At 33.9% G+C, this 24,397-nt stretch overlaps 3 protein-coding genes across 3 annotated transcripts in view; 2 read left to right on the top strand and 1 right to left on the bottom strand.

Moving 5' to 3' along the window:
* LOC134256195 (golgin subfamily A member 4-like) overlaps positions 1-6,082 on the top strand; it is a 56,372-nt gene extending 50,290 nt beyond the window's left edge. Inside the window, exons 41-43 of the mRNA XM_062738844.1 lie at positions 1,521-1,664; positions 1,980-2,118; positions 5,044-6,082. Of these exons, the coding sequence (XP_062594828.1) occupies positions 1,521-1,664; positions 1,980-2,118; positions 5,044-5,186 (426 nt within the window). The 3' untranslated portion in view covers positions 5,187-6,082. The remainder of the gene's footprint in view (positions 1-1,520; positions 1,665-1,979; positions 2,119-5,043) is intronic.
* Positions 6,083-6,936: 854 nt separating this feature from the next.
* LOC134256207 (phosphatidylinositol 4-phosphate 5-kinase-like protein 1) lies at positions 6,937-16,111 on the bottom strand. The gene is made up of 10 exons (XM_062738858.1): positions 16,033-16,111; positions 15,456-15,664; positions 14,554-14,619; positions 14,229-14,386; positions 13,935-14,003; positions 13,265-13,355; positions 12,886-12,981; positions 11,954-12,026; positions 11,590-11,746; positions 6,937-7,789 (listed from the first exon to the last, which is right to left on the bottom strand). The coding sequence occupies exons 2-10, from the start codon at positions 15,639-15,641 to the stop codon at positions 7,348-7,350; spliced, it is 1,338 nt and encodes a 445-aa protein (XP_062594842.1). The 5' UTR covers positions 15,642-15,664; positions 16,033-16,111; the 3' UTR covers positions 6,937-7,347.
* An 88-nt stretch (positions 16,112-16,199) lies between these two features.
* On the top strand, positions 16,200-21,515 carry LOC134256205 (small RNA 2'-O-methyltransferase-like). Its single transcript, XM_062738856.1, has 6 exons — positions 16,200-16,368; positions 17,523-17,770; positions 19,040-19,222; positions 19,792-19,957; positions 20,653-20,885; positions 21,188-21,515. The coding sequence occupies exons 1-6, from the start codon at positions 16,213-16,215 to the stop codon at positions 21,387-21,389; spliced, it is 1,188 nt and encodes a 395-aa protein (XP_062594840.1). The 5' UTR covers positions 16,200-16,212; the 3' UTR covers positions 21,390-21,515.
* Positions 21,516-24,397: the final 2,882 nt, after the last annotated feature.

Below are 24,397 nucleotides of genomic sequence, written 5' to 3'. Positions count from 1 at the left end.
GGACCGACTATCGAATAATGCGACCGACTATCGACTAAATAAAATACAATAAAAAAAGAGCGATAACTCTTGATTACAAATTTATGAAAAAGTTCATGGGTTATCTTTCTTTACAAAGTCATTACTAGCTATTCATTTGTGAGTATTATTCACTACGTAAGAACCTTTCAGAAAAATCAAACCCCCAATTAGGTCTAGGTTTCATAGATTTTCAGTTCAGTTTTGGGAATGAAAACAAATTCCCATCCATCGCTAAACTGGCCAGAAAATTCCTTGGCTCCCCTGCCACATCAGTGCCCTCAGAACGTATATTTTCTTCGGCGGGATTACTCGTCACAAAATTGAGAAATCGTCTGTCTTCAGAGGTTGTTGACAAAATTATTTTCCTGAACAAAAACTGTTGACTTTTCATTATCAATGTATAAATGCATAAATGCTCTTCTATAATCTGATAATTGTCAATAACAATTGTTTTTCTGATAAATTATGAATCACTGTGCTGGGTTTTGTTTGTAGAATTATTATGAAAACACAGTTAATAAGACTTTACATTCCATGTATCCATAATATTGTTATTTTAGTAATATTCAAAGGTTCACATACGGTAGCCAAGACACGTTTTGATAATTTGATAATCACGTATACATTGTAGTGTTGTAAGCTAGGGTATTTAACTGTTTTAAAGTTAATACTGTAATCGTTATTAACAATGTCACACGGGCACCTGACGTGTAGATACTGTGTTTATCTTATTTTATTTAAATGAGTTTAACAAAATATTTGCTGGTAGTTTTTGATGCATATTAAAACTAAATAAATATAGTTTCATGTAAACATAATAGCTACAAGTCAAGTGCCTGTGAATATCTGTCAAAAGCATACGTAATGCATAAACCAAAGAAGGATAACTCTTGCATAGTCTATGCAAACGAAAGTAAAACGGAAATTAAGATTTGAAAAAAATGTTCCGAATAGTCGACTGTCGTTCGAATAATGCAATCTAACGTTCGACTAAGGAAAATAAATATTTTGACATCCCTAGATATTATATTTATACCTTTGTGATATTTTTCATCATGATGACTTCAACTGTGTACAGTGAGGAATTTCCCCTGTGAATACATTCAGTTTTCTTGTCTGTTCAAATACTCATGTACATAACTTCACTAAATTCTGATGTCTTTGAAAGTCTTGCATTATAGTAATACATACAAATAATGCATCCAAAGATATCTCTAGGTTTTGTCTTTGGCATGACAATGCATGACATATTTAACTGAGAGAGTATTCTTATATTGTTAAACTTTCTAGTGTGTAATACTTAGCCTGTGAATTAAAATTCCTGCAAATGAATACACTGGTATATATTGAGTATAGAAAATAATTATTGCTCGCAACTGAAAATAAAAACAATGGAATATTCATTCAAAGATATGAAATATTGCCATAATGTCACATATTGCTATGTTTTGAGGTAATGTATAATGACTATGTACACTACATCCTCTGTCCCTTCGTAGAGTATGGAGTACAGTACCCTGAAGGAACTCTCCCTGAGTGTGGAGAATCTACGGATCTGTCTGAATGAGGAAAAGTCCCTCCTCAGCTGTTTCTGGACCAGCTCTCTCCCCAAGGAAGGCGTGGAGTCCAAGCTTATGTTTGAGGTGAGATTGAGGGAGGGCTACTTCGTCCTTAAAAATCTGGAATCAGTATGGTGTGGCAGGCTTATCTCCCTTTACAGTACAGTAATGTAGACGCCATTGAATCCAAAGAAATTGACTGGATTAGACATTTCAGATTATACAGCATTTTAAACAGTTGAATTTATTGAAAGAAACTTAAAATTAACTTTGTATAGGGCAAGATTTCCGAACTCACAACATCCTGATTAGGCAAGTTTCACTGTACTCATTACTGTAGATGATGGTCATTAAAGTTCATCATATAGTTTTCAAATTGAAATTCTTTTTTCTTTTCAGAATGAATCCCTGAAAAATGAGATAACAGCAATCCGGTCCAAATACTCGTTTCTGACTCAGTTTGTTCAGAGTGCTGAGGAGAGACTCCATGCCACGAATCAACAGAAACAAAACATGGAGGATTTCATCTACAGGCAATGTAAGTACACAGCATTGTAACATTCTAAGAGAGGTGCTAATATGTCTTGGGAAAGGTGGTAATTGTTGCATGCCATTCCATTTTGCAGAAAGTCCCTTAATACTTCAACTTGAAAACTTCCGATTACGGAGGTCTTGAAACAAACCTTAATTTCATATTTAAAAAAAAAAATAGGTTGATAAAGATAAAATAATATCATTATTTTGTGAATACAGTGTATATTTTTTTTCTGTCATTCATTCCTTAAGTTTAACCAAATGTTGCACTCCAGTTGAATTTAAAATATATCTTTTTAATACATATTGTTTTTAGCTCACCTCAACGAAGTTGGGGGAGCTTATGTAATACCCTCGGTGTCGGCGTCGGCGTCGGTGTCGGCGTCCCAGGTTAAGTTTTTTGGAGCAGTTTTCTTTTTAAGTACTTCTATGTCCTTTATTGATTAGACATGCATGGAAGATGCTTCTAGTGTGTTTCATTGTACCAGTCAAAGTTTCAGATGCTGCAATTTCAGCAGAGGAATGACCAGGTTAATGTTTTTGGAGCAGGTTAACATTTTTGGTGCACTATTTGGTGTAGGTCTCATTTCCAAGGAACTATAAGCCCTATGTTGACCAAACTTGCATGGATGGTACATCTAAGGATGCATACTACCAAGCTTGCTTCGGATGCTGAAACTGACCTACATTTTCCGGTTGAGTGAACAGGTTAAATTTTTGGTGCAGGTCTCATTTCCAAGTAACTATGAGCACTATATTGACCAAACTTGCATGGATGATACATCTAAGGATGTATACTACCAAGCTTGCATCGGATGCTTAATCTGACCTACATTTTCAGGTTGAGTGAACAGGTGAAAGTTTTTGGTGCAGGTTTGATTTCCAAGTAACTATAAGCCCTGTGTTGACCAAACTTGCATGGATGATACATCTAAGGATGCATACTACCTGGCTTGCTTCGGATGCTGAATCTGACCTACATTTTCTGGGTGAGTGAACAGGTTAAAGTTTTTGGTGCAGATTTCATTTCCAAGTAACTATAAGCCCTATGTTGACGAAACTTGCAAGGATGATACATCTAAGGATGCACACTACCAGGCTTGCTTCGGATGCTGAATCTGACCTACATTTTCCGGTTAACTGAATAGGTTAAAGTTTTTGGTGCAGGTTTAATTTCCAAGTAACTATAAGCCCTGTGTTGACCAAACTTGCATGGATGATACATCTAAGGATGCATACTACCTGGCTTGCTTCGGATGCTGAATCTGACCTACGTTTTCCGGTTGAGTAAACAGGTTAAAGTTTTTTGGTGCAGGTCTCATTTCTAAGATACTATGAGCCCTATAATGACTTAACTTGCATGGATGATACGTCTAAGTATGCATACTACCAGGCTTGCTTCGGATGCTGAATCTGACCTACGTTTTCTGGTTGAGTGAACAGGTTAAAGTTTTTGGTGCATGATTCGTTTCCAAGTACATGTAACTATGAGTTCTTTAATGATCAAACTTGCATGGAGGATACATCTTAGGATGCACACTAATGGACTTGCTTCGGATGCTGAATTCGACATTTATTTTTCAGATAATGGACCAGGTAAAAGTTATGGGTGCAGGTCTATTACCAAAAAGCTATAAGGCTTATATAACATTGTATAAACCAAACTTGCCAAATGGTGCATCAAGGGACGAAAACTATCAAATTTGCTTCAGATGCTGGATTTTAATTACATATTCATGAAGAACTAGTTTGAATTTTTTATATAGGTCTATTTCAAAGTATCAGATCAAAATTGCATGAATATTTTCATTTTTGGATGTACACTTTTTGTTGTGTGACTTTGCCTTACTTAAAGACAACATTCGTTGAGGTGAGCTCTGTAATCTCTGATTACCTATGTTTATATGACCTAAGGGATCCTGATGGTTCATTTCAACCTTTTTATTCACTAGTGGAGTGTGTAATCTGTACCTAAAATTACCAAGTTTTTTATAAATACACTGTATATTTTTAATTGCTAGATTTTTTTTGGTTGATTTAGTAAATCCGGGTTTTCTAAATACCTAACATATTATATAACCAATACCTTCTACCAAATATTGTTTTGAATCTTTGCATGTTAGTTTGTCTTGTCTGTATTATGCATGCCTTGAACATTTTGCAGACGACAAGTTACTGACCAGCATTTTAAGCTCTGGTCAGTTCAACCTAGCCATGGTACCAGGAGGCACTGCATGGTTTGTTGACACCAATCATTTCTCTGGAGTTTGTGTGTGCTCATCCCCCCATTTAACATCATCAAGAGCTAGTTTTCATTTTAAAACAATTTTTTTTTCATCAACACTTTCGTCAATCTTTTACCTAAACATACTACATGTACTAGTAGTAAATTTTTTTCTATTTGAAGTGAAACATGCTTTTAAAACATCTTTCATAAAACCACTTCTTCAACTAAACTGATATGATCTCAATAAATGTATTCAATTTCAATATGTGTGGCTTTTAGAAAATCATCTGCTTGGGCACCTTTACATCATGTGTCATCAGAAAATCAGTCACACCATTTCATAATTTATCTTGGCATAGATATTCTTTTTTCATGGATTTCAGACTACCATTAATTTTGCCAAACATTGTTTTTCTCTCACACCCTTAGCATTTTTCTTATTAAATTCCATAAGCTTTTTTTTCCTCTTCGGTACTTAATAAATGCAATACTTTATAAATAAATTGACTGATGTATAATCTCTTGGAAAAATAAGAAAATTGAAAACTGCTCATTTTAATCTTGCTGATGAATCTTGTTCTTTAAATTAAATGTTTTTTCGAGGCTATATAATATTTATTTATAGCTTCTTTTGTTGGAGAGGAGATATACAGTATTTGAATCTGGCAGATCTGAGTTAATACCAATGTTTTATTTTTTCAGTAAAAAAGACTACCAAAGTAATGGTGCATGCCCGTGGAAACTTTGAGAAAAAGTTGCTGCATTCCGGACCAGAAGAGAAATCCGAAAGTCAAAAAAAGTCTCGCGGATATAAAGGAGACCCGTCAGTGTATACCGATAAATAACAATCACGAACAGGTGCACCGTGTGTACCAGTAGGGGAACAGTGAGTAACAAACTCTGGAAAACGTCATCCGAAAAATGTTCAGTGCAGTTTCTCTAATCGATGAAATATGCATAAACATTGAAGCATTTGTGACACACTGGTATTCATGTGTAAACAGAGTGCAAGAAGATAAAGACAATCAGCAGCATAAATCTTCCATTAATTAACTCATTATAATGCCTGCAGTAGTCCCTGCACTGCCAGCAGTTCATCTAGGAAAAAAAAGTCTGGATATTTAAAGTAAGACAAGGTATCTTGTCTTATATATAAGTGTATTAAAAGAACTGGAGCATGCTTCAGTATTATACAGTGACAAATTTATCTGATGTGCCAATGTCATATATAATTTGTGTTGTTTTTCGCATGTTGTGTTAATTATATTTTTTTTTGATCACTTAATTTAAATCACTGCATTTATACCATTATCTCTTTCTTCAGTTTAAATGCATTTTTTTAATTACTGCAATCATTTACTCATATAGTGGGACCAAGTGTATTTGGTAGAAAACAGACATTTTGATACATTTTCATGAACATCTGTTGAATTTTTTTTTATCATAAATGAAGCTGATATAGTTAATTCAGCGCGTCTTCCTGTACAGAGATTGAAATATCTCATGTGCAATAAATCTGTACTTATTAAAAGCATATGCTGAACCAGGGCTTATCTCAACCCTGGTAATGCGTGCACATATTTATTTGTAAATGTCATTTGATGAGAGACATTTTAAAGCAGTGGAAATATTTTTGTGTTAATTTATTCTATAGAAGAGAACAGCTTGTTAAAAGAGGAAATACTTATAAATCAAATATTTTGTCTTTTATCAAAAATTGAATAAAAGAATTGAAAGACTGTATGGTTTTTTTTCTTGGAAATACATGGAGTTTTATTATGCTTCAAGTAATACTAGAAATAACTTAAAGTACTTGTGCATAAGGGCTTGTTAGGATTAAATTGTACCACAGTGTCTGTACACATTCAATACATGGTTTCTTTAAGAGTCGGAGGGAGATAATTCATTTCTTTAACATTTTAAGTTTGTATGAAAGGCTAAACCTAGAAAAACTTTTAGCACAGATGAATGACATGAGCAGACTCTCAAGCTCTTGTTTGCTTCCTGCAGTACATGTACCTGGAAACTAAAATAATTATGGAACCTACTGGGCCCTGGATGGGGAAAAATCTAGATAAATTTATATACAGTTTAGTGCAATGGATTGCCTTATTCCTTTAAAATTTTTTTCCCTCTGCTTCTGTACAAACTAATGTGAATTTCATGACCCCTTGGGTCAGGGGTGTTTGGGTGGGGCTCTAATGATCAGTGAAAATGCAGTAATTCTTCTCTGCTCCAGAATATTCAGTAGATAAATAAATGCATGGTTAGAAGTTCCAGAATATTTGATGGAGATATATTATATTAAGTTCAGTAGATAAATAAATGCATGGTTAGAAAATTTCAGTTTTTTATGAATTTTACCAAATTTTTGTAAAACAATATTTTGATATAATGTGTAGAATGATAATATCAATGAAATATGTCAATATTGTTCCTGAACACACATGCGCTCTATAAATTTTAAAGCTAAAATTGTTGAAATTTTGTCCATTTTGTCCTCTTTCTGAAAAAGAATATAAAATCAGACTAGTTTGTGACGTCATAAAAACAAAAATTGTGAATACAAAAATACACAAAAAGAAAGTATTTATAGTTTAATTAATCTCATTTGCAAAAAATATCCATTTTAAAAACAAAACATGTATTGGAAATACCAACTTTAAATTGATTGCTTTGTTTAACCAGATTGCTATGCCTACTTGGTGAATGACACAGTGTATGAGAAAAGAAATTTTTTTTAGCAGTCAAGTACTGGTACAGAAATATATAAGGAAAATAATACTAGTATTAAAACATGTGTTCCTTAAACATCTACAACAACACTGATTAGTTGAGCAAAGTATTTCATATCAGGAATGTGCACTTCCAAAATACACTATCAAATAGTTAAATCAACCCCTATCCCTGCATGTAAACATACCTACAGCATCATAAAGAGAATTTTTTGTTAGTGCATAGAAATATAACATACCATATGGTAAAATCTACTATTAACCAATTAAATTAAATAGTCCTCTCTTCAATAAATCTCAGAAATCTCTCGGCGTAAATGTCCGGCGGAACCGTAGAGTGATCACACGAACAATTCTTACACACCTTCAGAACCCGAGCGACTCTCTGTTTACACTCGTACTGGGTAAAAAAGTCAATGATGCCCATGTAGTACCTCTCACATGATCCATCAATTACATGCAAAGGGTTCTTGCATTCTAGTAAAAGTCTTCTATTTGCTGATTCGTCCATGTCTAGAGATGAGGAATCTAGCAAGCTGCCTAAACTTGTGGATGTCGTAGTTGGTTTGATTGCTGCGAAGGCTCTGTTGAGATCCTTGTGACGAGTGCGGCGGGGGGATTCGTGTTCTTCGGGGATGGTATCTGAGGGGTGGACTTGATTATGCAGATGAGACGTGTCCAAGATTGAGGAGGATTTCTTTTTAGCAAAAGATCTACAAGCAAGGAAAGAACAAACTTAAATGAACTACATGCTTGTATTCATATAAATTTTTGGGGCTTAATTTTTCATCTGTTCAAGGGGACATAATTATGTAGGTAACTCATATGTACAAGATTTTATGTAATCTTCACATTGACAAAGTTAAATTCATGACATCAGTCATACATGTACCTTTTTACTAGGGATGTCAACGAATAGTCGACTATTCAACTATCAGTCGAATGGACCGACAATCGAATAATGAAACGACAATCGAATATTTAATAAATGCAAAAAGGAGGTGTTAAAGAATTTTCAGCTCAAAATTGTAAAGCGTCATTCCTCAAACCATTATAGTATCCGACCTCAGACATATAAAAGCTTCAATACAGTCACAGTATATAAATAAGTTTCCACATTGTACACATGGAGAGTACAGTAATTACATACCACGATAATTATTTTTCAGTTACTGACCTTTTTAGGTCACCTGAGTCACTCAGGTGACCTATTGCTATCTGTTTTCGTCCGTCGTCGTCCGTCGTACGTCGTTCGTCGTCAATCGGTCGTAAACTTTTGAACATTTTCAGCTTCTTCTCTGCAACCACTGAACCAATTTCAATCAAATTTGGCACAAAGCATCTATGGGTGAGGGGGAACAAAAATTGTGAATTTCATGATCCCTGCCCCCCTCCTGGGGGGTGGGGCCAAAACCAGTAAAATTAATGCAATCTTTAAAAATCTTCTTCTTTACTCCTGGACATCAAGCAGTCAAACTGTTTGCATGATTGTAATTAGCATTGAGTCCTCTACCAAAATTGTGAAATTCATGGCCCTGGGGTCAGGGGTTCTTGTGCTAGGGCGGGGCTAAATAAGTATATAGTGAAAAAGCATTATTTCTTTGAAAATCTTCTTCTCTGCTTCTGTGTATTAAATAAACTAACTAAGTACATGGTTATGATGAGCAATAGTGCCTCTACCAAAATTGTGAATTTTAGGGCCCCAGGGTCAGGGTTTCTAGTGTTAGGGCGGGGCTCTATTGATTATATAGTGAAAATACATGAATTCTTTGAAAATCTTCTTCTCTGCTCCTATGTTTTAAATAAACTACCTAAGTACATAGTTATGATGAGCAAGAGTACCTCTACCAAAATTGTGAATTTTATGGCCCCAGGGTCAGGGGTTCTGGTGTTAGGGCGGGGCTCTATTGATTATATAGTGAAAATACATGAATTCTTTGAAAATCTTCTTCTCTGCTCCTATGTTTTAGATAAACTAACTAAGAACATAGTTATGATGAGCAAGAGTACCTCTACCAAAATTGTGAATTTTATGGCCCCAGGGTCAGGGGTTCTGGTGTTAGGGCGGGGCTCTATTGATTATATAGTGAAAATACATGAATTCTTTGAAAATCTTCTTCTCTGCTCCTAGGTATTAAATAAACTACCTAAGTACATAGTTATGATGAGCAAGAGTGCCTCTACCAAAATTGTGAATTTTATGGCCCTAGGGTCAGGGGTTCTGGTGTTAGGGCGGGGCTCTATTGATTATATAGTGAAAATGCATGAATTCTTTGAAAATCTTCTTCTCTGCTCCTGTGTATTAAATAAACTAACTAAGTACATAGTTATGATGAGCAATAGTGCCTCTACCAAAATTGTGAATTTTAGGGCCCCAGGGTTAGGGTTTCTAGTGTTAGGGCGGGGCTCTATTGATTATATAGTGAAAATACATGAATTCTCTGAAAATCTTCTTCTCTGCTCCTATGTTTTAAATAAACTAACTAAGTACATAGTTATGATGAGCAAGAGTACCTCTACCAAAATTGTGAATTTTATGGCCCCAGGGTCAGGGTTCTGGTGTTAGGGCGGGGCTCTATTGATTATATAGTGAAAATACATGAATTCTTTGAAAATCTTCTTCTCTGCTCCTATGTTTTAAATAAACTAACTAAGAACATAGTTATGATGAGCAAGAGTACCTCTACCAAAATTGTGAATTTTATGGCCCCAGGGTCAGGGGTTCTGGTGTTAGGGCGGGGCTCTATTGATTATATAGTGAAAATACATGAATTCTTTGAAAATCTTCTTCTCTGCTCCTAGGTATTAAATAAACTACCTAAGTACATAGTTACGATGAGCAAGAGTGCCTCCACCAAAATTGTGAATTTTATGGCCCTAGGGTCAGGGGTTCTGGTGTTAGGGCGGGGCTCTATTGATTATATAGTGAAAATACATGAATTCTTTGAAAATCTTCTTCTCTACTCCTATGTTTTAAATAAACTAACTAAGAACATAGTTATGATGAGCAAGAGTACCTCTACCAAATTGTGAATTTTATGGCCCCAGGGTCAGGGGTTCTGGTGTTAGGGCGGGGCTCTATTGATTACACATGTATAGTGAAAAAACATTAAATCTTTGAATTTTTCTTCTTGTGCTGTGTATTAAGCAGATGAACTACCTATATAGTTATGAGCAAAGGCCCTTATCTTCAAGAATTGTGAATTTCACGGCCCCAGGGTCAGCAGTACCATAGGGGGGGGGGGCTGTACTTATATACTGAAAATGAATGAATTGTTTGAAATCTGCTCCTTGGTATTAATCAAATATTTTTGAAAAGCAAGGATGCCTTTTTAAAAATTGTGCAAGATTCAAGGGTTCATGTGTGGTAGAGTCACTACTGATTATTGCTGAATATTACTGATTTGTTGAAATGCATTTTTTGTTCCCTTACCCTGCCTATGGGTATTAAGTAACCAAACTAAGCAACTGCTAAGTGTATAGTTATGATGATCAAAATTGTAAATGCTATTATAATAGCATCTGGCTTAAAACATGGATCAGATTCAATCACTGCAGGAAAGTTGTTGCATAATGCTCAGGTGACCTATAAGGCCCATGGGCCTCTTGTTTGTTATTGTAGTAAATTATGCAGCGCTTTGCTGGACTTTGAAAATTATTAATTGGACTTGTACCAATTATAAATTTATTTATTACCTCTAAGAATGTTTAAATTATGTATAGGAACACAGCAAAGCCATAAAGTTCTGAAACTTCGATAATTATTAAAATAATAATCTCCTCCCCTTTTCCAATTTATTTTAGATAAACTTTAAAAACACTGTGCGGACAATTCTCTAAGCGTACTAGAACGAAAGAATGTACGACCAATTTATGAATGCGATTTACGAAAATTTATTGATTTTAGAGAATCAATTGCTGGTGTAAATCTATTTCATTTCTACATCTTATCCCAACTTAAGGTTCATCTGAATATCGGTGTGTTACACACAGTAAAGGCATTTGATGTCACTTTTTACATAAATTTACGAAAAGGGCTTTTGATTTATAAAAACGCTATTGACGAGATTTTTTTTCAACAAATGCTCCAAATAGTCGACTATCGTTCGATTAATGCAATCAAATGTTCGACTACGGAAAATAAATATTTTGACATCCCTACTTTTTACACAATAAATAATAAGCAAATAGTATACTGAGGGAGGACTTAAAAAAACTCATTACCGTTAATTTAGTATGAAAATGTTTATCAAAAAGTTGCAACCTCACTCACAACTGTTTGATCTTCTATAATAGTATTATCCTCTCATGTTAAAGTATCCCCAAACTATGTTTTAAGTAAGATACAAGGCTTAGATGGTTCAAGCACAGGACTGAGACACAATACCTTGTCCCAGACCAACTTATCTTGTATCCAATCCCTTATTTACTGGTAACTGGACAAAAAATGCATGAAACACTGTTCAAAGACAGTGATAAATATCAATGTGAGAGCACTGAATTGCAGACTTACTTTCTCATCCTGTACACTAGATTTCCAAATGACGTCTGCTGATCGTCAGTGTGGAGTTCATGACGACCAAGAAGCAGACTATAATCCTGTACACCTAATTCCCGCAGAAAATTAACGTCATGGCGTAGCTGTCTCAGGAACCAGTCTCGCTGACCTCCTGTAAAAATATTTTTCTTTTGTATAGTTTTTGTCCATCTTAATAATAGTTTTAGACATGTTTCTAGGTACAAGTAGCAATTTGACTGGAAAAATTCATAAATGATTTGATTTTCTTTATGAAATGTTTAATTTTATTTCTAGAGAGATATTTCTTGATAAAATGAATTCTTTTCTTTTTATCGATTTCTTACAAGAAATTCCGTACCTAGGTTTATCGTCTCGTGATAAAAATTCTGATCCTTCAGAACATGGAGACTTCCCTTTTCTTCTGTGTAGGGCTAAAATGTCAAATTTTAATCAAAACCATAGGTACTAGGAAAGGGATCACAACTTATACCTCTCAACCCCCCCCCCCCCCCCCCCCCCCCCCCCTCTCTCTTTTGCAATTTTTCAAAGTGTCATGAACCTTTTTTTCCTATTACCTGGGTAAGACCTAGAACTTGCCAAATGACCTTGGTATAATACCGGTATTCCAGGGCAAATCCTGTCCTCATAAGTTATCTTTTAGTGAAATATTGACATCAGATCTGTGTAAGAAATAATAGATCTGAATTTTACCCACTTTCCACCTTGAACTTGTCACAATGACCTTGGTTTAAGATTATTGTTATGATATATCTTCAGCTCAGGAATAACCTTTATTTAGAGTTTCAATTTCTATTATGTATCCTTTAAAGAGTAATGAACTGAACAAAAATTTTATATCTTTTTGGCCAATGACCTTGAACTTGCCAGAAGTACCTTGAGTCAAGATCATGTCACACGCTATAGAATAGACAAAAATTTAATATTTTGTCTGCCAGTGACCTTGAGATTGCTGTTATGACCTTGGGTCAAGTTCATGAATTATCCTTGGGTCATAAACAATCTTTGTACCAAGTTGAAGTTTCCCTTTCCACACTTAAAGCCCAGAAACAATTACAGTGACAGACAGATAGACAAACAGCAAGATCCCTATCACAGCAAAGTGATGAACAGAGAGTTGTTTTATTTCAACACTGATAAGTAAGTGATTATTGCATGTGAGAGTCTGACATAGTAATTTGGATTTATTTTTTTTAATCAATTATATAAAACAAATTTTGTTCCAGAAGAACAATGACAAATGTTTCAGGTCAATTAATTATGATTAATTACCTTTTGATACCTGCCAGCCAGACATCCTTTCAAATCAAACCTTGACTCGATTCTTTCCACGGGAAAGAACACATTTTGCATCACAAGGAAATACATCTGAAAAAAATTCATTCCTAAATTACAACTATTAACAATATTAAAATCTTTAAATGAAATGATTCTCTTTTTTCTAGCTGTCAAAAAAGAACTACCACTATAATTAATATGCAAATTAAGAATCAGTGTCATTACCTTTTTTTCTTTTCTACTGATGATTTTTTCTATCAAAAATTCATATGTGAAAAATATTTTAAACAAGTGTAATATAAAGCTTTTGGCTCAGGTGAGCTAAAAATAATTTCAGTAGCCATTACAATGTACTAAGTTTCCATAGTGTTACCTTGGGTTGCCCAGATACATTTATAGAATACAGTCCTAGGAATTTGACAATGAGTGAGTGTGGGTATCTCTGAAAATGCTCCAGATAGTCACTGAAACAAAAAAATTCAACATCAAGCAGCAGATTCTTTTTACTGCCATATTTCTGTGCTTTTTATTGCATGAAAGCAGTATTTATAACCATTTCTTAATTGTCATTAACTTAATCAATTCAACTGATTCTCAGGTTAGCAATAAGTCAACTCCAGACTTACACTTCTTTTTTGGTGAATTCATTCTCTTGCATACAAGTAATTTTGCTTATGAAGTTCTGGCCTAAATTAAGGAATCTACAGTGCATGCATATAATGTTACACAATTTAGTGAAAAAAATACTTGTACATTATTTGGAACATGATGTACGTATAGGGCAAATGAAATATAGAGGAATCATTTAAACCATTCCTAAATATTTGTTTGCCATCTCCAGATTTGAGATAAAAAATTAGACAGGTAGTTGGGGAAAAAATTATGTTAAATTGAAAGTATCAATACTATGAAAATAATTATTGATGGGAGTTGGGCCAGTTTTAACTAGATCATTGGGAGAAGGCAAATAATTATTTTAAAGATGGCCTTACACAAATTCATCAATTTTAGATATTTTGTTAGAACAGTCAAAATATTTTTACCCAAGAATTGACATGAAGAATTCCAAATGGTATTTCTTGTCAGTTTTCAGGATAAACTGCTGATCATTACTGAAATGTACAAACTTGTGTCAAAAATAGTTTTACAAGTTACTTCCCCTGTTAGTGAAAACTTGATCTTGACACAAAGACGACTTTTAGATAGAAATATTAAAAAATAACGTTCTCCAAAACAAAATGTGATTTCCAGTAATTAAAACAAAAATGTGAGAATAGCTAGTGTTTCTAGTTCTGAATGATTTTTAAATCTGATTTAAAATTCAAATTTAAATTCACCTGAGAAAGAAATCCTGTCCACTTCTGGAATTACTGAAAAATTCCATATAATCCAAGTCATCTGGAGCAACTGACGACAGGAAATCCTTGTCAGACACCGAGACGGCTCTTCTGATGCAGGAAAATACAGAACTAGCATAACTCCGGAATTTAAATTTCTAGAAATGGAAATTTAAAAAATTTTATAAAGTTAATTTCTTTTAATATTTTTTCATAAATGCTAAATAAAAATTCATCGTAATACTTTTTGCAGTTCATGTATAATATTGATCATTTATGTTTAATTGAATATAGTTTCCTTTGTCTTACTGGTATGTAATATTACCTTTCCTTGATGAGTTTTGATTGTTTTGCTGTGAATATGGCAAAAGTCTTCTTCTTTCAGTTGGTCCTGAGAAAGATCAAAAGAATACATGTGCAATAGTCCAAGAATATATTCTTAACCTTTAATTCATTATAGGCCTATAGTTGTAATGAAATTTTCACAAGTACATATTCCACAATAATTTCAATAGAAAAGAAGCAATAAAATCATCTTTACATGTAACCAGAGAGGAGAAAATGCAACAGGCCAGGGTTTGAACCAGGGTCTTCTGAATCAATGGTCAAGAGTCCTACCAACTGAACCATCTGGCCACTGGCAATCACACCTGTCTGAGTGTTACATTCCTCCCTCCATCAATGTTTTTAACCCCCCTCCCCCCTGAAGACACTAACCCAACCTCTTTCTTAACAAGTCTAACTCCTGTTCAGGGCATGGCATAGCACAAAGCATAACCAAAAGGAGAAAACTGTGACAGACCAAATAAGGTTCTAGCCCAAGGAATCACTAGTCAGGTGCTCTATCAGCTGAGCTAATTATCTTCTGATCGAACCTGTCTGACCAACACATTAATCCCTCCTCAAGTTTTTTCACCCTCGAAGATCAACACAACCCAGGTTCTTCTTGCACCTGGCAGAACTTTCACTTGCAAGTTCTGGTGGTCAACTCTACCACACTACATAAGACTGAAAGTAGGAAATGTGTGGCTGGCCCAGAAATTGAATCTGGGACCCCTGCATCACTAGCCAGGTGCTCTAGATAACCACTAGCTGAGCTACCCAGGCCAATGTACTATTAATGCTGTCCCAGGTTCAAGTCTGGTGTACCTATAATTTTTTTTATTTCTTGCTTAACAATTCTAATTTGTACCCTGTATTATTTGTAATTATCAAACCTTAATTTACCTTAACCCCAAGTTCTGGATGTTTGTCAAACAAGTCCTGAATTCCCTCTCTGATACACTCCAGAGCTCTGTAACGACGGTGATGTTCATTGACAACAACAACATCTTTCCTCTGCCATTTTTTCCACAGTTTCATCCATTTGTTGTTGGATAAAGATCTTGAAAACTGCCTCTTTGGAGTTGCCATGTTTCATGTCAAATCAGTGTCATCTGTACATGGAAAAATAGGCCTACATACATGACATATTGTTTCAAAATCTAAAATTTTATTGAATGAAAATGTGCATATATTTATTAATCAGTTATTCTTTTTAATTTTGTTTTATCATTTGTTGATAATAGCAAGTCCAGAAATTAAACATAGTTATTTTTATTCATAAAAAAAATGGAAACATCTATTTCCCTTGAACAATTAACGTCAGGGGAAGTGTATAAGTTTGCATGGTGTTATTTACAATCAACATGATCAATAAACAATGCATGAATTAAACTTTTTACCGAGAACATTCGGATTATAATGTAGGCAAACAGCATAAAAAACAGAAACATTGCTTATACAAAAAATATGACATACTTACACTGCCTTGCTGTCATAGTGGAAATGGTATTTGACAATTTGCCATACGAGACTAGTGCATGACAACTTGTAAACAGTTGTGACAATCGGAACTCATCGGATGTTTTCAAAACCGTATGTACTCTACTTTCACTTTAATTTTTAACGGCGCGTACAGCAAGTTCCTCAGAATGTACACAATATGTCAAAAGAAACAAGAGCAGAATTGTCAGAAACAGATGGATCTAAGAAGCTAGAAGACGAAAACAGTTTAGGAGATGTTAGATTTTATCCACCCCTGTACACACAGAGATACTCCTTTGCCGCAAAGATCTTGGAAAAGCATGATGCTAAATGGGTTCGTTTTTTTAAATCAGAATTTTAATGAAGCACTTACCAAAATCTGAAAAAAGAAAAGAACAATTAAACTGCCACTTTTCATGAAAGAAAGTTGACAATGCATATTTCATATTACTAATTTAGAATGTACTTTACATTTTAAAACGGTCCTGTCATGGGATTTCTTGACTAATTTAAAAGATATCGCCCCACAAATATCGCCCTGTTTAGAGTTTGTATGGAGTTTAGATACTTCATGTTTACGGGCCCATAACGGAGTCCATAATGCGAATTTTTACGCACAAACGATAAATATTATAGGTAATACTATATACTCAAATATTTCAGAATATTCATAGTGTTTAAATTATCTGAAAGCAATTGTTTTAATTTTATATAGTATTTGGGTGGGATAATTTCTGCATTTTTCAAGGCAGCTTCAACGACAAAAACCTTATTGGGAAAAAATTCTGTCAATAAATATTTCTAAATTTACGATTAAATGTCAGTCCTTCATCGTAATTATTTACTGCATAAATATCACAGGGTGAAGCTTACCTCAATATCGCACAGGACATCGTTAAATTAAACGTAAGCATGATAAAAACGCTTCACGTTTGTATTTTCCGAGTGCGGGAAATCGACTGTGACGTCACACGAAAACATAAACATTCAAAATTATCTAAATAGAGAGAATCTTTGCTACTAAACACGAAGAAATATTAATATAAAAAAAAATCTGCTTCAGAAATAAATCACGATATATTGACTTTGACCTGTTTATCATGAAATAAAACTGATCATGACGGGGGTGTGTACTTGATCTTGCTGCACTGAAAATTCAAACATTACGACTATGACGTCACTGACGTCAAACTGCAGGGTAAAGAGAAACAAATGTGTGGATTGGGCAACTTCACAATATCTAAATGATAGCAAGATCTTTTAAAATTTTATGAATAATAATTTCTAAAATTAAATGTTTAAAAAACAATTTTAGAATTATAAGAATAAAATTACACAAGAACTGTTGATTTTAACAACGTTTAACATGTATATCATCACCGATTATGACGAAATATGTCTTTTTAGTCATGTGACATGTGCCCTGTCTCCCCTTAAGCTAGCTAGGACTATCAGTAATAATTCAAATTCTCAATTTCTGAATTTCAGGTGGTTGATCTAGGATGTTCAGAGTGTGCAATAGTGAGATTTTACAGAGAGGTTCCAAGTGTCCAAAAGATACAGCTAGTGGACATTGATAGAGAAGCATTAGATTTCAATAAAAACCGCATTAAACCACGACCGTCAGATTATATATTCAAAAGGGCTAATCCACTGAGCATCGAGATTTACGAAGGGAGTGCTACAAGTCTGGATAACAGAACTATAGGATGTGATGCTGTTTCCATGATTGAGTTGTAAGAATTCTGATTTTCTTTTCTAGAACTTTTAGTTAAACTGAAGACTGTACTGAAGTTGGCAAAAGGAATTTTTTCTTTGTAAAATTCCGAGTTTGTGAAATTTTCTTATGTTGTAAGCATTTATTTATCTTCAAGGATAGGCTAAGACACATCAAATTTTGGAACACACCATTCATGTATAAATGAAATTCACAGTCACAGAATGTCAATATTTTCCGACTATTTCCTTGTATATGAATCTAAACCTCTCTTTTCCCCTTCATGTTTTTATATAGCTCAGTTTCATAGAATTTTTAAAGATGTGTATTTCTATCAATCTTTATTAATTGACACATCCATATTTATATTTAGTTCAATGTCAAGAAACTGTTTATTGTCATTGTCAACAGACCTGTCTACCCTTCCGCTTTTGGCTTAACTTTTCTGCTTTTTACCACAAAATTATGCTATTACGCCACTGATATTAATTTTACGCTTTGATATTTCGGTTTAAAATTCTTAATAAACAACTAAATTTAGAGTTAAAAGAGTTAAAGTACAACCTGCTGAAATAAAATGAGAAGTAACTTCTCATTTTAGTTCTAATAAAAGTAATTAATAGAGGACCTGTTCGATAAAGTACGTAATATACTTAGTAGTTTCAAGTAAACTGGTATGGCGAAGATTCAAAAGAAGACGAGAAGGCACTACTTACGCTAACTATTAAATGATATTGCAATAGGTACAGCCATTTATATGCTCAATTTATTTTCACATTGCTTAGAACAAGATAGAGAAATGTGAGTAAAAAGAATAAAGTACAATGTTATAATGAACAATTTGTATAAACATGCAAAGTCGCAATCCTTCAATTAAGTAATTTGATACAAATTGACCAAAGGCTTCATGAAGGATGTACTGTTGAATTGAGTTTGATACAGGATAGTGATATTTTACATTTTTTTTGCCAATAAATGATTCGAAAAAGAAAATTTTATTCTTTGCTCAGTAATGTACAATTTCGGTTGTTTTGAAAGAAAATAAAGTATTACATGTATAATAAAAACAAAAAAAATAGGAAAACATGATTGATTACGCTTTTACCTCTAAAATTCCACCAGAAATGTACTGAAATTACACCCTTGCAATGAAAAGGGTAGGCAGGTTCTCTAAGAGATTTCAATGGATGAGGTTTGGAAAAAAAAAAAAATCTTCATTGACACAGATATTGTTGATGTTTGACTTTGTAATGTCTTATTCGCTTTATTAATTCTCCCATTTTCACAGCATAGAGCACCTGTATCCAGATATTCTAGAGGAAGTTGAGGAGAATGTTTTTGGGCGACTCCGACCTCGTTTGGTTGTAGTCACCACTCCTAACTATGAATTCAACAGTCTCTTTCCTGGAGAACTCAGATTTCGACACTATGACCATAAGTTTGAGTGGATAAGGAGTGAATTTCAAAGCTGGTAGGTTTCAGATACAAGAATGTTTTTAGTAAATATTTATACAGAATCATCTAAACATGTACTTGTTATCCTAATGTACATTTTATAGGCCATGAACTAATCACTGTAAACCAACGTTTATTCGCGTGCGAAAAATTTTCTTGAGGTTCGCGAGAGTCTTGTCATCGCGAATATTTCTCGTGGCAAACCAGTCCTTTAAGTCTCTTTGTCTGTTAACAACAGATCGAAAAAGGCTTGATCACAAAAATTAATCGTTGCGAACTAGTTCACCTCCGGTAAATCGCGAAATAAAGTCATCGCGAATAAAAATTGGTTTATAGTATGTCATAGAAGGCGTAAAAATTCCCTGTGACTCTGGGTCTTAGGGAAATTCCTGCTATTTAATACATTCATCCCATCCAACATGTATAAATAAAAATGTTTTTGCTGTGACCATGTATTTTTGGGGTGTAGACAAAATGTATGAAAATCGGAATTCCCAGTGAAATAAGTATATACCTACAAGTAAAAGCCTTTGTATTGGAGATAATGTAAATAATTTCCCCTACATATCTTTATCTCTTTTCTAGGTGTCAGGGTGTGTGTGAGAAGTACAGCTACTCTGTGGAGTATACAGGTATTGGGGACCCTCCACTGGAATCTCAGGAGGTCGGGTTTTGTTCTCAGGCAGCCATCTTTACTTCATCCTCTGAGTCTAAACCATCTATTGAGTCAAAAGAATGTTGCTATTGTTTAGTGAGTAATACGTCTATATTCACATGAACTTTATTTTTTCACATAATTGAGCAAGACCTACTGCTCACCAAAATTTTATTCTTGTCTATGTGAGTATATTTTAGTGAATCTATTACTAACAGTCTGTTAGGCTATTTTTGTAATACTGCACTGCTCTGTATGAGTATATTTCATTGAGTCTCTTACAATCTCTGTAGTAGATTTCAATGGGTCTAATACACTCTGTGTGAGTTCATCTCAGAAAGTCTATTACCATAATTATAGTTAGTATGAGTACATTTCAGATGAGTTGAATATATTTAAGAGAATGTAATACAGTCTATGTGATTACTTTTCAATGAGTCTTTTACACTCTGTGTGATTACATTTCAAGTGTGTTTATTACTGTGTGCATGTTTACATGGAGTCTTTTACACTGTTTGATAACATTCACAGTGAATCTATTACACTCTTAAGAGTAAATTTCAATGAGTCTATAACACTCTCTGTCATTACATTTCATTTAGTCTAATTCACTCTGTATGATTGCATTTCAAATGAGTCTTTTACACTCAGTATGATTACATTTCAAGTGAGTTGATTACACTTTGTGTGAGTATATTTCAATGAGTCTTTATGTTTAATATTATTTAACTTTTCAGCTCAAGGACATTTTTATTGACTTATATTTATGCATCTATAAATTTCCTTCTTAGGTTGCAGAATCCACATTTCCATACAAAGATAAAGACACCTTATCTGCAGAGGAAACTCTGAAGTCAGAAGTGTCATACATCATTAATTTACTGACAAGTAACCATCGCAGTATGGACTCAGACCAGTCATGTTTCTGTGTGCAGAAAGATGATAAAGAACAAATGGAGATCCCTGTTGACCATTTGATGACCTTCAGTAGAATTTCCAAATTAGTCAAAACTGATGACCTTAAGTGAGTTTGTCATAATCCTTGATGTCCATCTTTTCATACAACTTCATTTAATTCTTTTACGAGATTCCTTAATATGTGAGTGTAATTTATTTCAATTATACTTCTTGTGATACAGTCAAACCTTGTTGAAGGAAAACCTTGACATATGATTCAAGTTTTTTAGATTAAAATAATTTACTTCAACAGCCCATGGATTTGTTGTCTTAGAATCTGAAGTTCAATGTACATGTAGTTGCTCTTGCTTAGGTTAAAACAAACATCTTTGAGATAAGTGTCTTTCACATTTTTTTTTGTGATCTCAGGAAATTTTTACATGAAAATGGGTACCAGCTTACAGAAGACCAATCCACATTGATCATCCCCCTGGAAGATGAGTGGGAAGATAGATATCATGATGGTAGTGAAGAGGAGAATGAAACAGACATTTGTGTGGAAGATTCCAATGTAAACTTTTATGAGGCAGCAACTTCCTGTGCAATTGACACTGAGGAAATCTGGGATTGATTTGAACAACGATTTATTTTTATTTTTGTATCTTTTAAAAACTTTTGTTATTTTTTCCTATAGTTCCTATAGGTAGTTAATTTTTTGCCTTCAGTTTTACCTTTTGTCTTGTTAAGATATTATTTTTTTTCAAAATGTTTTCCTTGCTTGAAAAAAAAAATAATTAAGAAATTAGTGATATATCTGCAGAAGCTACATCTTGATTTTAATTCTTAATTTGTTTGTAATTTACTTATAAAAAATAAAGTATTTAATAAAATTGAGAAAAGAAAAAAATCCAGTCACATTTTTTTTCTCGCTTATTCACACTGATACACCTCTTAAGACAAATCTTATGACTATTATAATTAGTCTAGAAATTATGAAACAATGAAATCGTTTCAATATCTTAATTACCGGTATGTTCAAAATATGGGTTGTATGTATTTACTCCTAATCCTAGATAAATAACTCAAGGGCAAGAATTAGAGATTTGGCAAGGATTCAAATGAAGTTAATCTTTAATACTTTTTGTTTGAGTATTTTGTGAAATTTATTTTGCTGCAAGACATTATTGTACTTTTTATGAAATGTTTATGCGAGTAGATGATGAACATAAAAATGATGTTGTTTTTAGTCAATTGTTCCAATCTTGACAAACATTTCCAACATTTTAATGGATAGTAGGCCACCTGTTATCATCTTTGCACATCATAATCTTATTGTTGTAGTATTGAGATAGCTTACATATTCCTCTGTGATTTGAAAACTGCCATTTTAGCCCAACTCTGTTGAGCCATATGACTTCAACACACTGGGAAATCACTAATTTTCGGTCGGGTGTGTGTGTGTGTGTGTGTTAATTTTCATTGTTTATATTGTATGGAGCTTGAGAGACCCACAAATTCATGGCCACCACGAAATTTAAAATTTCATTTTCATTACTACTAAAAATTCTCTAATGAAATCAAATCTCCACAAATAAATATTTTTTTCATCAAACCTTGAACATTTGACCCCATGAAAATATGGGATCTTAAGATATTTAATTCAATCTTCACTACATATAAATGCTTGCATATAATAATGCTTTATTAATTTGTTGATTTATTTATATATTGAAGATATTTGAAAAGATATTATACAAGATTATTTTAGTTTCAACTTATTCAATTATCAAAGCTTTAATTTTGATTTTTCAAAATTTCACGAATATGTTCTTCTGAATTTATTTTACACCCTCTTTGGAGCTTTACTATAATACATGTATTAATCAGGAAAAAACAGAACACATTTATTATCAATGGGAATTTTTTTTTTTGATAAAGTTGAATATAAAGTTCATAATAATGATTGCATAATAACTTCTTGAGATAATTTTCTGAGCATAAGTTTGAATAAATATGGATATAAAATGAATAAAGAATTTTTCATAATTTTTTTTCTTTCCAAGCTCAGTGGTTTCTTAAAACATTTTTAACAATGGCCCATTTTATTTATTTTTTGTTTTCTTTCCTAGCTCTAAGGTTCATAGGAAGAATTTTAAATGACACGCATTTTATTTTAACCTTTTATTATTTATCTCCCCTTTACTATCAATGCTTAGAGCAAAGTTCAGAAAGGCAGCTATAAACCTTGATCAGAAATAGAACCAAATAATTCTTAAGATTTTTTTTTCAGTAACAATGGGGCTTGGTTACTTTTGTCCTTGCAGAATACATTAATAATCAAGAACTTAAATGTTTTCATTGCTAATATTTATTGGTCTTGATCATAAAAAGATGATGACAAAAAATGAAATTAATGACGTAGAAAAGCCTTTTCAAAAAGCTGCACCATTAGAACATGTTTAAACTTTGCACTCACAATATCAAATCTTCCTTACTTGAAAAATGTCATGCATTTGGTCATTTCATATTTGTATGTTCACAAATGAATACAAATAATTTTCATTAACATGAATCTGTTAATGGTATTTGTAAATCCCTTGTGAAATTATTTCAACACGTATTTACCCTACACTTTGATCTCAACAATGTTTAATTCCTTTCCACCGGTTGCTATTTAAAATACCAAGTTTATCGTCCTGAACCGATTTTCGAATTTCTTCTCTCGCAGAATTTGGAGGCCATCTCTCAATATCGTACGTATTTAATCGCTCCGTTATCTCTTCCAGTTCATCACTTCTGACTTTCTTCAATCCCCGAAAACGATTTGGCTCGAAAACGAGGTAGTCTACTCGAACGCGAGGCTGTGGTTTCTTTTCGGCTTCATCGAAAAATACTCTGCTTATGGAAGCCGATCTCGCTCGACTCGCATTCGTTGGCCTAACAAGCCTCGATACAATGCCCTCTAACTCATCATCTGAAACTTTTCTGTCGCCAATTTTTGGCCGATGGATTCCTTCTTCTGGTATGGGTGAAATTTTACAGAGCCTCTTCCCGTTCCGTTTTTTCTTTGGAATCCTGAATTCTTTGTTCTTTTGCGGTGGCTTTGGTGTTTCTGCATATAAATAAAGACTATAGGGGGCAGGGGAGGGTAGAGTGGACCCAGTATTTAGTAAGATAGGTTTCCTTTTCCCCGCCGCTTTTGCAATGTCAAATAGACCACTGAGGGGCTCATTATGCGAAAACGATTTACTCCTTGATAACATTGGTGCTTCTGTAAACGACTCACGCCTATCCTGCCGAGAATTACCGTCTATCCAGCGAACACTCTTGTTCCTAGAAATGCTAGGATTCGATGTCTCTATTCCAATTGAAGTTTTGCTGCGGGGGAAATCAAAATTATTATCGATAGACGGTCTCTTCTGTATCTGCGTCCTACTTCTGAATAGGTTTGCCGCCTTGTTTACTGTGACTGCGGTCGCAAAACTTATGCCTTTCTTTTTGCTGTCTGATCGTCGAAAACTTTGTTCAGAGTCAGTATCGTCATCGGACGAAGAGTAACCCCCCGGACTAGGGGTACGAATGTAAGAAAATTGTCCCTGCTCGTCAAGCCAGTTAGGTTTCAGCCAGGAGGAAAAGTCC

This window comes from Saccostrea cucullata, unplaced genomic scaffold, assembly GCF_032062105.1.
Source record: "Saccostrea cucullata isolate Sc308-1 unplaced genomic scaffold, CSIRO_AGI_Scuc_v1 ctg204, whole genome shotgun sequence".
NCBI classification, from domain to species: Eukaryota; Metazoa; Mollusca; class Bivalvia; order Ostreida; family Ostreidae; genus Saccostrea; species Saccostrea cuccullata.
The sequence above is the reverse complement of the archived record's forward strand: the minus strand, read 5'-3'. Positions and strand labels throughout refer to the sequence as shown.

Coding starts and splice junctions, on each gene's coding strand:
- LOC134256207 (XM_062738858.1), bottom strand. CDS start 15,641: ATGGCAACTCCAAAGAGGCAGTTTTCAAGATCTTTATCCAACAACAAA. Junction 11,747..11,953: donor TCACGAGACGATAAACCTAG/GTACGGAATTTC, acceptor ATATTTTTACAG/GAGGTCAGCGAGACTGGTTC. Junction 7,790..11,589: donor CTAGTGTACAGGATGAGAAA/GTAAGTCTGCAA, acceptor CCTTGCTTGTAG/ATCTTTTGCTAAAAAGAAAT.
- LOC134256205 (XM_062738856.1), top strand. CDS start 16,213: ATGTCAAAAGAAACAAGAGCAGAATTGTCAGAAACAGATGGATCTAAG. Junction 16,369..17,522: donor AAAAGCATGATGCTAAATGG/GTTCGTTTTTTT, acceptor TCTGAATTTCAG/GTGGTTGATCTAGGATGTTC. Junction 19,223..19,791: donor AGGAGTGAATTTCAAAGCTG/GTAGGTTTCAGA, acceptor TCTCTTTTCTAG/GTGTCAGGGTGTGTGTGAGA.